The sequence below is a fragment of the Girardinichthys multiradiatus genome, chromosome 22, assembly GCF_021462225.1.
Source record: "Girardinichthys multiradiatus isolate DD_20200921_A chromosome 22, DD_fGirMul_XY1, whole genome shotgun sequence".
Lineage (NCBI taxonomy): Eukaryota > Metazoa > Chordata > Actinopteri > Cyprinodontiformes > Goodeidae > Girardinichthys > Girardinichthys multiradiatus.
The window spans coordinates 8,715,824-8,727,860 of record NC_061814.1 but is presented as its reverse complement, the minus strand read 5'-3'; the positions used below and the strand labels follow the sequence as shown (position 1 = coordinate 8,727,860).

The 12,037-nt window shown below is 39.3% G+C and overlaps 1 protein-coding gene across 2 annotated transcripts in view; it reads right to left on the bottom strand.

The window, feature by feature from the left end:
* Positions 1–11,533, bottom strand: part of gfra1a (gdnf family receptor alpha 1a) — a 172,882-nt gene extending 161,349 nt beyond the window's left edge. For both annotated transcript variants that reach the window (XM_047351810.1, XM_047351811.1), the window contains exons 1-3: positions 11,097–11,533; positions 10,365–10,670; positions 8,153–8,233 (exon numbers count right to left, since the gene is read on the bottom strand). In XM_047351810.1, the coding sequence (XP_047207766.1) occupies positions 8,153–8,233; positions 10,365–10,670; positions 11,097–11,160 (451 nt within the window). In that variant the 5' untranslated portion in view covers positions 11,161–11,533. The remainder of the gene's footprint in view (positions 1–8,152; positions 8,234–10,364; positions 10,671–11,096) is intronic.
* Positions 11,534–12,037: the final 504 nt, after the last annotated feature.

Sequence of the window (12,037 nt, the reverse complement as noted above, 5' to 3'; positions counted from 1 at the left end):
CATATGAGAGAGTGAATATAAAGCAGTAAATAAATGACAAGTTGATTATGTAACTGGAGCAGCCATTCTTCATGAACACAGTAACAGAAAACCACCCAGGCTTGGTATTCATCTATTTCCTGGGCCACTTTGATCTCCAGCATCCTGAGCCAAATGGTGTGGATGTAATTCTAAGTCCACTTGAATCTCAGAATAATGCTCTGAGTCTCTGTGTCGCTCCTGCCTGCACGGATCACTGACTTATAAACACGGCCAACTGCTGAAAGAAAGGCGACCATTTCATCTAAACTCAGCTCTCTGCATTCTTGGAGGTTACAAGAAGTCATGCAGTTCGACAGAAAATTATTGTTTTTTTCTGCTCCATGATGCCAACCTCTCTGATTGTAAAGTTATAAACCCGCTATACGCTGAAAGAAATGTTAAACCTCGTGAAAGCTGCAGAGGCAACTTTATACTTTTTTTCCCCACACAGCATCTTCTATGCTTATCGGTGCCCCTGGTAAAAATCCCGAAAACAAACGTATTTAATTTATTCTCGCAGAAGCTGAATCTCACGCTGAAAATCTTTGAGAAAAATCCTAAAATCTGTGTGGGATTTGTTTGTATTTTACTAAGTCACCACTGCCATATTATTGATAAACCTAACAGTTGCTGAATCATTATTTATATTTCAAAGTGTCAAAGTATCTAGAAACCTTTAATAAGTAATCATTTACTCAGTTTTTCCTGTCACTATGATGTGACAGAAAGGCTCATTTCTCTTAGTTGTGCTTAAAAATGGGAAAGACAACAGAACCATGGCATACAAGTAAGTTAGAGGTGTGGCTACAGGAAAATAGTTAGTTGCCTAAAATTGGTGGTATCTACAGTCACAGCAATAATTAAAAAGTTTGAACCAACTGGAACAAACAAATCTCGACGAACAGCATGGTATGGAAGAAACACGTGACATTTTAGGGTAACACAGTCTCCATAACAACCATTAGATGCTATCTACATGCCAAATATGTGTTTGAGAACCATGCTAAATGCTAACAGGACTTTAACTAGGACTCTACGCCTTGCTAAGACTGAGCCTTGGCAGCAAACACTCCAGGAGAAGGTAAAAATGCCCCTGTACAGTATGGTGGTGGATTTGTGATGATGTGGTCCTGTTTCTATTTCAATCTCTTTGGGAACCTTGTTGGATTATTGACTACTTCCTTACTTCTTTAAGGTTGTCTCATTTTTAAAACATACATGAAAACCTCTTTTTATTAGATTTTGAGGAAAAATAAAATACAAATATGAGGGTTAACTAAAAATCATTACTGCTGTCCTTAAACCCCCAACCATCCAAAACTTTTAGTGAATTAGAAAAGCCATTAGATGCGATTTTGTAATTAAACTTCAGTTCAGCTAAGTATTGCACTGGTTTTTAAAGTAAAGTTTATTAATCGAGCAAAGGTAAATAAAAAAAAAAAAGAACGTTGATCAAAGTGCTTTAAAGTTGAATGAAACAATTCAGCAATTAGCCTAACAAGAAAGTATAAGAGATAAAAAAGTGAAGCATAAAAAACTGACATCAAAGAGAGGAGATAAGTCTTCAGCTGTGATTTGAGCATATAGGGATTGAATTGTGCACTTAAGGGAAGCTAAACTGTTCCAAGATCAGCTTAAAACAAGGTAAAGCTGATTCATTAAAAACTTAAAATCATAACAGGAAACAGACTGAGAGCCAGTCTAGAGATATCAACACAGTGTGACTGTGGTAGTCGTCATGCAATCCGAAAGTTGTGGGTTCGATTCCAGATATATCCTGTCGTCGATGTGCATATAACCCCAGGCTGATTGGTATATAAATGTATGGCTGGCAGAATCTGGCTCTAGCTTAAATCACTTTGAGTGCTTACTGTGGTTATATAAACTCAGACCATTTACCAGTAAACATATGAGCTTGTACTTTTAAATGCCAGTTTATAGACAACACATTATTTCTCCATGCGTTAAACGAAGACATATATTTATTTCATTTGAAAGAAGTCTTAAGGTCGAACTGACTAAAGTAGCAGGGTGCAGCTTTGTGAATCAGAATTGAACCGTCTTAACAACCAAGGTTTGTTCTTCAATCTCTGGGGCCTTTCCTGTGCATCACTATTGTTAGATTTTACGAAGCACCAGTTTTTTTTACGTTTTCTCTGGCCCTAACCCTGAAAATCTGGCATCAGCACCAGTTTACAGCAGAATCAGAAAAAATAACCACTTTACCTAGAAGCTAGAGGCAGGCTCAAGGCGAGTTATTTCCTAATTCCATTTATTTATATAGAAAAATCAATAAATAAAACTCTTCACTGAGAGCAAAGTGTACCGGAGTCAAATTCTTTGTTTGTGTGCCCAAACTTGGCAATAAAATTAATTCTGATTCTGAACAGCAGCCAATCAAAATGCATCACATTTTTATTTTTGATTGATCAAATTTAAAACAAAAAACAGGTGAAAACACTTCACTTTGACATGTAGGATTTGCATCAGAATAACACCAGCTGACCATCTGCAGTATATTTTGACTTTTTACTGATTAAAGATTTAAATAACTCCCAAGTAAATGATTTGGTTTTTTTTTGTTTTTTTGATGACCTACGGCACTGATCTGCTATAAATTCTTCCATTAATTGTTGCATCTTTGAATAATTTATTTTCTGTGGGCTTAACAGATGGTGACACAAAGCTTGTTTTATAACAAGGAAATCGGAAGTTTATTATAAATTTCCAAATAATAGGGGAAAAAAATGCTCTTTCCCTTAACCTGGGTAAATGTATAATTTTTCTGAAGCTGTGTATGGGTCAGCTTCATTGTTCTGGTCTTGCATTAACCCTATATATTTTTTACTATTCCAGACATTTTATGTGACTGGCTGTAGAAAGTAAACAAACAGAAATTCAGTCTCTACTGTTTTTGAAGTCTAATAAGAGTTTTCTCAAGCCCCTTGAAGATTTTAAGTGCTGACAGTGTGTTCAGGGTTATGTCAGCATGGCTCCGTTTAGCTAAGATGGTGACAGTGTGTTTTCTAAGAAGTCATCAGCAAAAGCTGCTGCAGTGGTAATGGCTTGTGTTTCGCAGCAGAGCAGTGAGTGACTCACTGGACCGTCCAGAGGGAAAAGGCACTCTGCCCCTGGTGAAGATCTGAAAATAATTAGCCAAATAAACCCAGCAACACAGCAGCATGTTAGAGACACGTGCAAAAAAGTTCACACAGAAGATACAAGAACTGCCAAATAATCCTGTAATTTCAGTATATTACTAAAACTGTATGTTATGTTGTATAATTGTAACCTATGTGTAGAGATGCACCAATCAGGCTTTCGTTCGATTTCTAGTTTTATTCAAAGAATTATAGCACATAAAAGAGAAAAGAGTTATGAATCCAACAAAAAATAAGAACTGCAGGCAGGTATGAAAGAGTTCCAAGCCCCCCAGAGCAAGTCTGCCCTTGGCCACGCTCCTCCCAGTGCTCTGCCAGCCTGACATATGTCGAGCTGGTGGGGCACTGAATATTAGACATTTTTAAATGTATAAAAAATAAATAAAGTACAGGAGTACACAAGTTTTTATTGTATTTCCCACTCCTTCACAGCAAGTCTCCTATTGCTTTAGACTTACTAGATTATGCACATTTAAGCATTAAGGTGTACATCCTTGAGAGTTTTCTAATTTTTTTTTCACTCAAAATGTGCAGCAAAGTACATATTGCTGCTTGATGCATTTATCAGTGAAGGGTACTAGTTTGATGAAATTCAGATTTTTCAGTTTTTGACATGCTTATCCTTAATCAGAGCTAGTTAAGAGTGAAAGTGGCTAATTTTTGTCTGTATTTTTAAAAGTTATTTCAACTGAACTGTGGTGATTAATGATTAGTGGCAAGAAGGAAAGGGCAATTATGGTGGGGATGAATGAGATTCAGCAGGAGATGAAAAAAATCCTTGGTAATTACTCTCTAAATGGCAGACAGAATAGAACCAAGACAAATACATTAAACAGGCCTTCTGTCTTCACTTTAATCCCTATTAATCAGTCGTTACAGATTTATTTGATTTGTTTTTGTAACTTAATTAAATGCAGCCAAGATGACAGCAAGACGCTCTGATAATATCAAGCTGACGTCTGTGGGCGTGTCTCTGAGAGCAGGTGTTCAGTGAGCGGCAGAGTGTCTCAGCATCTGTGCGATTATTTGGCGTCATTCTCAGACTCATGCTCAATTACAGAATAACAGGATCATCATGGCTGCTGTTCCTTTAGATAACATGGGATCACTTTGCACGTACTCGTACTCGTACTTTACTGCTAAAGACGCTTTACAGCAGCTTCTGTTTATCATCTAAATTAAAAAGCTTGACTACTATATTTATGCCTGATCTAGCTGGTATGAGATTCTCATGGTATAACCTTGAGTGAAAATACCAGTTTTACAGTATCATTATTAGTGTATAACATCATCTAACTGATTTTAAAAAATAACTGGAAAACCACAATTACTCCAACTGCTGCTGAGATAATATCACATGTTTGCACTACAGTATAATAATGTTATACCTGATAGACTGACTTAAGCAAACTATTATCACATTAAATTCAGAAGTAGTTTTTCAGTCTTTTTATGCAGAACAATATCCTTATTTGCCGTTGTGTTTTTTTATAGACAACAGTGGAAGCAAAAAAAACAGCCTGCAGTCAACTGCTCATCAGATCTGCAATTCATAGGCTGCAAGCTGCAGCTTTAGTAATTGGTGGCACTCCTCTAGTTTACACTCAGTGACTGTCCATGCTTTATGTGACCACAAGTATTTCTGCTAAATCTGTCCATCTTGTGAGAGAAATGTGTACGAGGCTTCTTTCAGCCAGCTGTCCAGCTTTGCGCAGCAACCGGTGGGGATGGGTGCTCGCTGCTTTACTCTGTGTTTCAGACATCTCGTTAAAATGACTTGAAACCGTAAGAACATGATGGAAACCTGTTTTAGTTGGTATACCTTGGTACTGAAAACAAACCCATACCTCATCTCATCCTAAAAGTGACTGAAAACACAAGACATAATGCATTTTGTAAAATAAGTCCTGCTAAGGACAGTGGTGAAGAATGTAAAAGCAAGAATCACCAGAGGACATTTTTCACACCTCCCTATATATATATATATATATATATATATATATATATATATATATAGAGAGCAATCTGATGCTCTAAGCTTGGTGTTCTGTGTGGAGGAACTGAAACAGATAACACCTGGAGGCTCAAAAATCATCTCTCGATCCTCTTCCTGTCCAACTGATCCCAGGCTTTATGAGCCAGCGCTCACCTTGATCATTTAGACTTCCCTTGCTATTCACTGATTAACCCTTAACCATCAATCCTCTGCCCCTACTCTATGGCTCTCCACCAATAATCCCCACATATCTTTTTAACATATTTTTTCAGCACTAGGGGCCTTTATTTTTCATTTTCGACAGTACGCAGACAGGAAAGAGGTGCAGAGAGAGGGGGAGACATTCGGCAAAGGTCACCGGGTCAAGGACCCGAACCCGGGACGGCCGCATCGAGGACTGTAGCCTCTATATAGGGTCATGCACTTAACCCCTACACCACCAGCGCCGCCCCCAATGATAGACCATGTTTAGATATTAGAGCTAAAATAAAAAAGGTAATTGTAGAAAAGCTCCTCAGGCCCATTCTTAGGTAAGGTGGAGGATCTATGATGCAGTGGGACTGTTTTGTCCAAAACTCCTTGGAACCTTAGAGTACTGTGGTCCATTATACATTTATTTTTGGGTTCTCTGATTTCTAAAACATACAAAGCTTGCACCTGCACAAAATATATGTACTATTAATCTTTTTCTCAAAGTTAAGGTTATTATTCATTATCATCAAACTTTCAAAGAAAAAGAAGTATAAGCAGTAATACATAAACTGGCACAGAACCCATTATGCTAAACTATGAAACTTTACATTTTCTATTAGTAGAGAACAAAAATGCACACTTAAAAAACAAGAATTCACAAAAGAATATTATTTACATTGACCCTTTTTTACAATATGGATAATTCCATTTCTAGAGCTCTGTGCCCAGTTTAATGTGCTGCAATGTGAAGGTGCAATAAAAGCAGCTGATTAGCTGATCAGAAGCAAGCTTTAAATCTCTTCAGCAGTGATTCTCTCCTGTCATCTTCTAGTTCAACATCGATGAAAGAAAAAGGAAAAGGGGCTGATTGCACCTGCTTGCTCAGACCTTCCTTGTTATTCACAGATTAACCCTTAACCTCTGCAGCCTCCACACCTCAGGCCTCCACCCTCTGCTCCTGCTATATGACTCCACCAGTAATATCCATACCAAGGAGAAAACATACCAGTTTCTAATAGTCGCCATAATTGAACTTCAAATGGTTAGCAGTACAGTTTTAAAATTAAATTACCATTAAAACCAAGGTGACTACCTTGTTAAAAACCCCTTGGTTCTATCAAATGCAGCACCCCAGATGCATTGCTGCAAAGACAAGCAGTGGAAATCAGTCAGGGATATTTTAACCCCCAAAGTGCATCAAATCTGAGACTTTATTCGTTTCAGCGGTACACATATTGAGAAGAAAGCTCATAGCTCTAAAGTTATAATAACTGACTCATGTGATCGATGCATTGATCTGCCTTTTCCTGGCAGATTCCGATTTCCAGCTTTCTGCTGTCTTATTAGCTGGTTCCAATTCTGACAAATGTCCGATTTTTTTTTTTTATTCAATGGATTATAAAAAATAAGATAAATAAAAAATGTTTGGCATATAAGTTTGTAGTTTGGCATCTACTAGAAAAGTTAGAAATTACAAGATGATCATAATTTATACATGAAAGTATATTCCTTTATTTTTCAATCTCAAAGAGAATGAAAGCACATTCTGTTTCGAGGTATTTGTTGAATAGGAAACACTTTTTTTCAGTATTTGACCAGCAGCTCAACAATCCAATCCGATCAAAGGAAAATTGATCAGTGCATCTCTACATTTTAATCCTTATTTAATTATTTCTGCTACTTGTGTCTGAGCCTGCATCAAATTTCACACACACTGCATGTGTTTCTTAGTAATCCTTAATATGTTATATTTTACCGACCAAAGCACATCAAGTCTTACATTTTACTGCAGTTTGGACTTAATGGAAGGACCTCAGTAAATGCTCAACTCGACATAGTCCTCCTCCTCCTCCAGCAGACACTATAGCTGCCTAACATCTATTGCGAGGAGGTTCTAACCAGATATTTGTGGTCTTCAGAAGGGTTTGGTTTGGGTTTAACATGCAGTCACACATACAGCGTGTACTCTGGGGTGAACTTTGATTTTGTGTCATTTTAGCACCAGCTGTTCCCAACACGAACAAGCACTAAAATACACACATAGTTGAAAACACAAACTCTGTGAAGAGTCAAATCAGAAATTAAGTGCAAAAACAGCTGGTTTCAGTGAGATTTTTGGAAGCAAATGAAAAAATAAAGTCAAAATTTCAAAAAGATTTGCTTATGGGGATCTGAACAAAAATCTGGCAAATCACTGAAAACTGCCAAAGAAACAAAAAGGAAAGGTCCCTGTTTATCACAGTGGGTCAGAATATTAGCCCTATATGTTCTGAAGATCAGAGAGCAAAGCAAACCTATTTGATGTGACAGAGAGTTTATCACCTGCTGTGCAGCAATAAACGACACAAGCAGCAACATGACGACACAACAGATTGTGTCGAATCTGAGAGGCTGCAAATAACAAATAAGGGAATAACATCGCCATCTAGAGGCCAAACTGGCTCCCATGCTTGGCTCTGAGTAGAAAAAATGCTAGTCATGCTCTTTTGAGGTTCTCCACTCACACTCTCTTCAGTGTGCGGATTCATCAGCCACGATGACAGAGAACAATCTAAGAATCCAGCGCCAAATGACAAGAAACAAATACACACTGTATCTAAAGCTTTTTTATCCACTGCTTGATGAGACTGAACTATAGCTCCCCATGCAAGATCACTTCCAGCTCGCATGCAGAGGGAGGACAAGAGGAGAGAGTGAGGATAAATACTTCACACAGATAAACTCAGAAAGGTCGGTGTGTTTGCCACAGCTCAGGACGGAGGGAAAGCCTCAATGTTCTTACCTAGGATAGGGGCCAGGCGGAAGATGTCAGACAGACGTTTGTTCACTGGTTCATACGGAGACTCCTCCAAGAAGTCATTACCTGTAACCAAGACAAACCCGTGAAACACAGCTGAATACATTTGTGTATTTTACTACTCCCCCATCCCCACACCCCCTTCCTGGTTTGTTTATCATTTCTCTGGGCTTTGCATTGGCCTGCATGTGACATGGGTTATTTGGGTCAGTCGATATCCACGCTGGCACACAGCAACACGCTTGATTAGGCAGGTTGGTCAGCTACATTGCACAACTGGAAGCAGGCAAGGAACTGGACACAGTTTAGGGCGCTGAATAAACCCCCACTGTCACCACAAACCCCCCAACCACAAACAGTGACACTTAAAGATGCCGCAGACAGTGCTGGGGGGGCTTCATGCTCCATTAGCTGCAAGGGATGCGATTCAGGAGGTCAAGAAGTAACTCAGCTTTCTGAAATGAGTCAAGGAGGCCAAGTCTGAATGAGCACGTTAGTATATTGGTTCTGTGCTTGTGGTGTAGGTCTTCATCTGCATACCATCTCTAAAAATGCACATTTAGAATACTTTATTAAGGTGCATTCAATGTGTACTTGGAAGGCAGATTTTCTGTGTTCAACTTATAAGTGAACTTTGTGTCTGCTTAGAGCTCCCTGCTGGCCCCAAGAGCTCTTGAATCAACACAGGACACATTTATAAACACTGTCTTACATACAGTATACTGAGGAAAACTTTCATAATTTTAAAGTTATAGTAGCAGACTCATATTTTAATAGTGATGCACCAATCAGGCTTTTCGTGGCCAATACCCATTTCCAGTTTTCTCTGAGGTCTGACTTGCTGTCTCCAATTCTGACAAATTCCAATAGCCTAAGATAGATGATGATATGCAGCAGATTCATTTTGAATCCAATAGATGGATGGAATTACAAGATTATCACCATTTAGGCATAAATTCATATTCCTGTAACCTTTAAAATTGAAGGGATTAAAAAGTGCACGTTGGGTGTTTATAGACAGAAAATACTTGGAACTGTTAGTTTGATGCATTTAAAATTGGGAGGGGAAACAATCTGTTTTTCAGTTTTTGGCTTCTCGGACAAAATTACAAGAGAAAAATTGGCTGATTGAAATCTCTGCCCAGTTGATCGATGTATCTTTAAATTTTAATGCTTATTTAATTATTTCTGCTGCTTATGTCTGACCTGAGATTACATTTAATGCACACTTTATCTGTTTGTCGACTAAAGACTGTTAGTATTTTTACTAATAGCTGCTTGTGAACAAAATCGCTTAACTTTCCCCAAACCTCTTCAACTCTACCAAATTCCTGTTAGCTAGAATGAGTGTAGCTGTAAGTGAGTCCCCAGATGAAATTCTGCTTAAGGCCTCATACCACCTTGGGTCAGCCCTGGTGCGACAAACAGTCTCTCAAATTCACAGGACGAAATAGACCAAAGAAGGTTAATTTATACAGTAGGGAGTTCTCTACGTGCACCAAACTGAAGCTCCCAGGTACAGCAGATTTATAGGACTCCTATGAGATAAAACATCCATAATCTACATCACATTTCTTTATTCAATTCAATTCAGTTTTATTTATATTGCGCCAATTCACAACACATGTCGTCTCAAGGCACTTCACAACAGTCGGGTACATACATTCCAATTAGTCCTAACCATTGAACAGTGCAGTCAAAGTTAGTTATTTATTCAAATTGGATAAAAAGTTTTTCTGTCTAAGGAAACCCAGCAGATTGCATCCACTAAGATGTCTCCACTCAGTGGCGACACCCAGGGGGGACAGGGTGGAGAATAGCCACCCTTGTTAGATTTCCCTGTAGATTGCATGTTTAGCAGAGTCAGGGACCCTACATTAAATTAGTAGATTTTTGGTACATGCAGGGTGCTGAAAACATACACAATAAGTTGTTTAACAAATCCTAAGGAGAAACAATTGTTTTATTTTATTTTAATCAGACCTGAATTCCAAGTTTTGCAAAAAGAGCATTCCCAAATAAAACCACAAAATATCTGTAATGGGTTTAAATTTTGGTGAGACATCCCAGGATTATCAGTTGATCTATCTTACAAAACTTTTTGGAGACGCCCCATGACTCAACACTTCCAAATAAATACCTGACAGAATCAACTTTTAGTTTTTTTTAGTTAGTTTTATATATTGACAGTACCAACCTTGTAACGACTGATAAAACCCCCAGTAAATGCGCAGGCAGTTCTTTTCCTTCTTCATGCCCCTTTTGCACCGGCAGTTGTACAGCGGGCTCTGCTTGAGCGCTTCCATCGCGCTGCGGCACTCGTCCCTGGCTTCCACGCCGGCCACCAGGCTGAAGTTGCTCTCCTTGCCGCCGGCCACGCACTGTCTCATCGTGCGGTACTTGGTGCTGCACGCCTGCTCCCGCAGACACTGGTCGCTGGCCCGCACGCAGTCCAGCCGAGAAGCGCCGGCGCGCAGGTTCTCCTCCGCGTAGGTCAGCACATCTGGAGGCGGAATTTACAATGAAAATAAGACAGAGGATCCATTTTTTGTTTAAAGAAGGTCTATGTAAGGTTTGATCATTGATGTGGGAAACATTAAAAGCTTAAAGACTTTAAAAGCTGATTTTCAAGGATTAAAATATAGATCTGAGCTTTATGACAGAATACAGGTCCAGGTCGCAATGCATCATTTGTTTGCTTTAAAATCTGTTTTACTGAGAACTGAGTAAACATTTCCCTGTTTAAAGAAACGATGACGGACTTTTTTGTTGTTTTGGACCAGTTTGGAGTCAGTATGAGACCTTGCTGAGAAGTAATCCATTGTTTCTCTCTGCATATATAACTCAGCAGTACAGAACCTAGACCTCATAAAACCTCACCTCTTATAAAAACGAGTCCAAAGTTTCTATTTTCTAGAAATAAACTTACCAATGAGAGGCAGAAAATATAATAGTGCGAAGATCATGGTTTTCCTCTGCGTATTGAACAACATCCCAAGTCGGAACAGAAATAAACGAACTAAGAGGAGACTCAACAGTAGTTTGATTCCCAGAGCACTCCCACTGTATACAACTCCATGGAAAAGAAGCGGCGTGCGTTCCGCTGTGGAGAACAGATCCCAGATCGCCTCATGCGAACAATAATCCCCTTCCAAAAGGAAACCAATCAAGCAAACAAAACCAAACAAAAATGTCCTGTCAAGATATTGTGCAGCTTCTGTCACTTTTTAGTACACGCAAAATAGGCGCTTTTTGCCTTTTTTCCCGATCAAGCGCCGCGCGATCGGGAGCTGCGCTCTGAAGCGTGCTTCCTCCCAGGGTCCGGCCAGTAGGATGCTGCTGCTGCTGCTGCTGCGTCTGAGCGCACACCGCCAACTGGAGTCCCGCCGCCGTCTGCAGCGCACCCAGCAGCTTCTACCCCCACCCTCACCACACCCCGCTCTCAAGTACAGATCTTATTGTAAATAAATTTACAAGGATGCAGCTTCCCATAAGGGCACAACTTATTCACTGTCAACAGCACTTTATCAATCGTGAATAATCGACCATTTCTAACCATTTTAGTTCTGTTCTATGTCGTCAGTGAAGTTCACTTTGTTAAGAAACACGCGTTTCAATCAGCTTGAACACCAGTGAGAAATACTGTATTGCTTTTGTAATGTTAAAACGAAACAACTCTTGATGTGTGTGGGCTGCAGGAAGAGGTCAAAGTGCATGACCCCAGTACCAGTTTGAGACATGATGAATATAGCAACATACGGTGGGTGGCAGTTCTTGTATGAGTGGCGCCCTAAGCCCCTTCGTTTTAGTAATGACTATGGAATCCAATCCAATTTATTTATGAGGCACATTTTAAAACAACAAATGGTT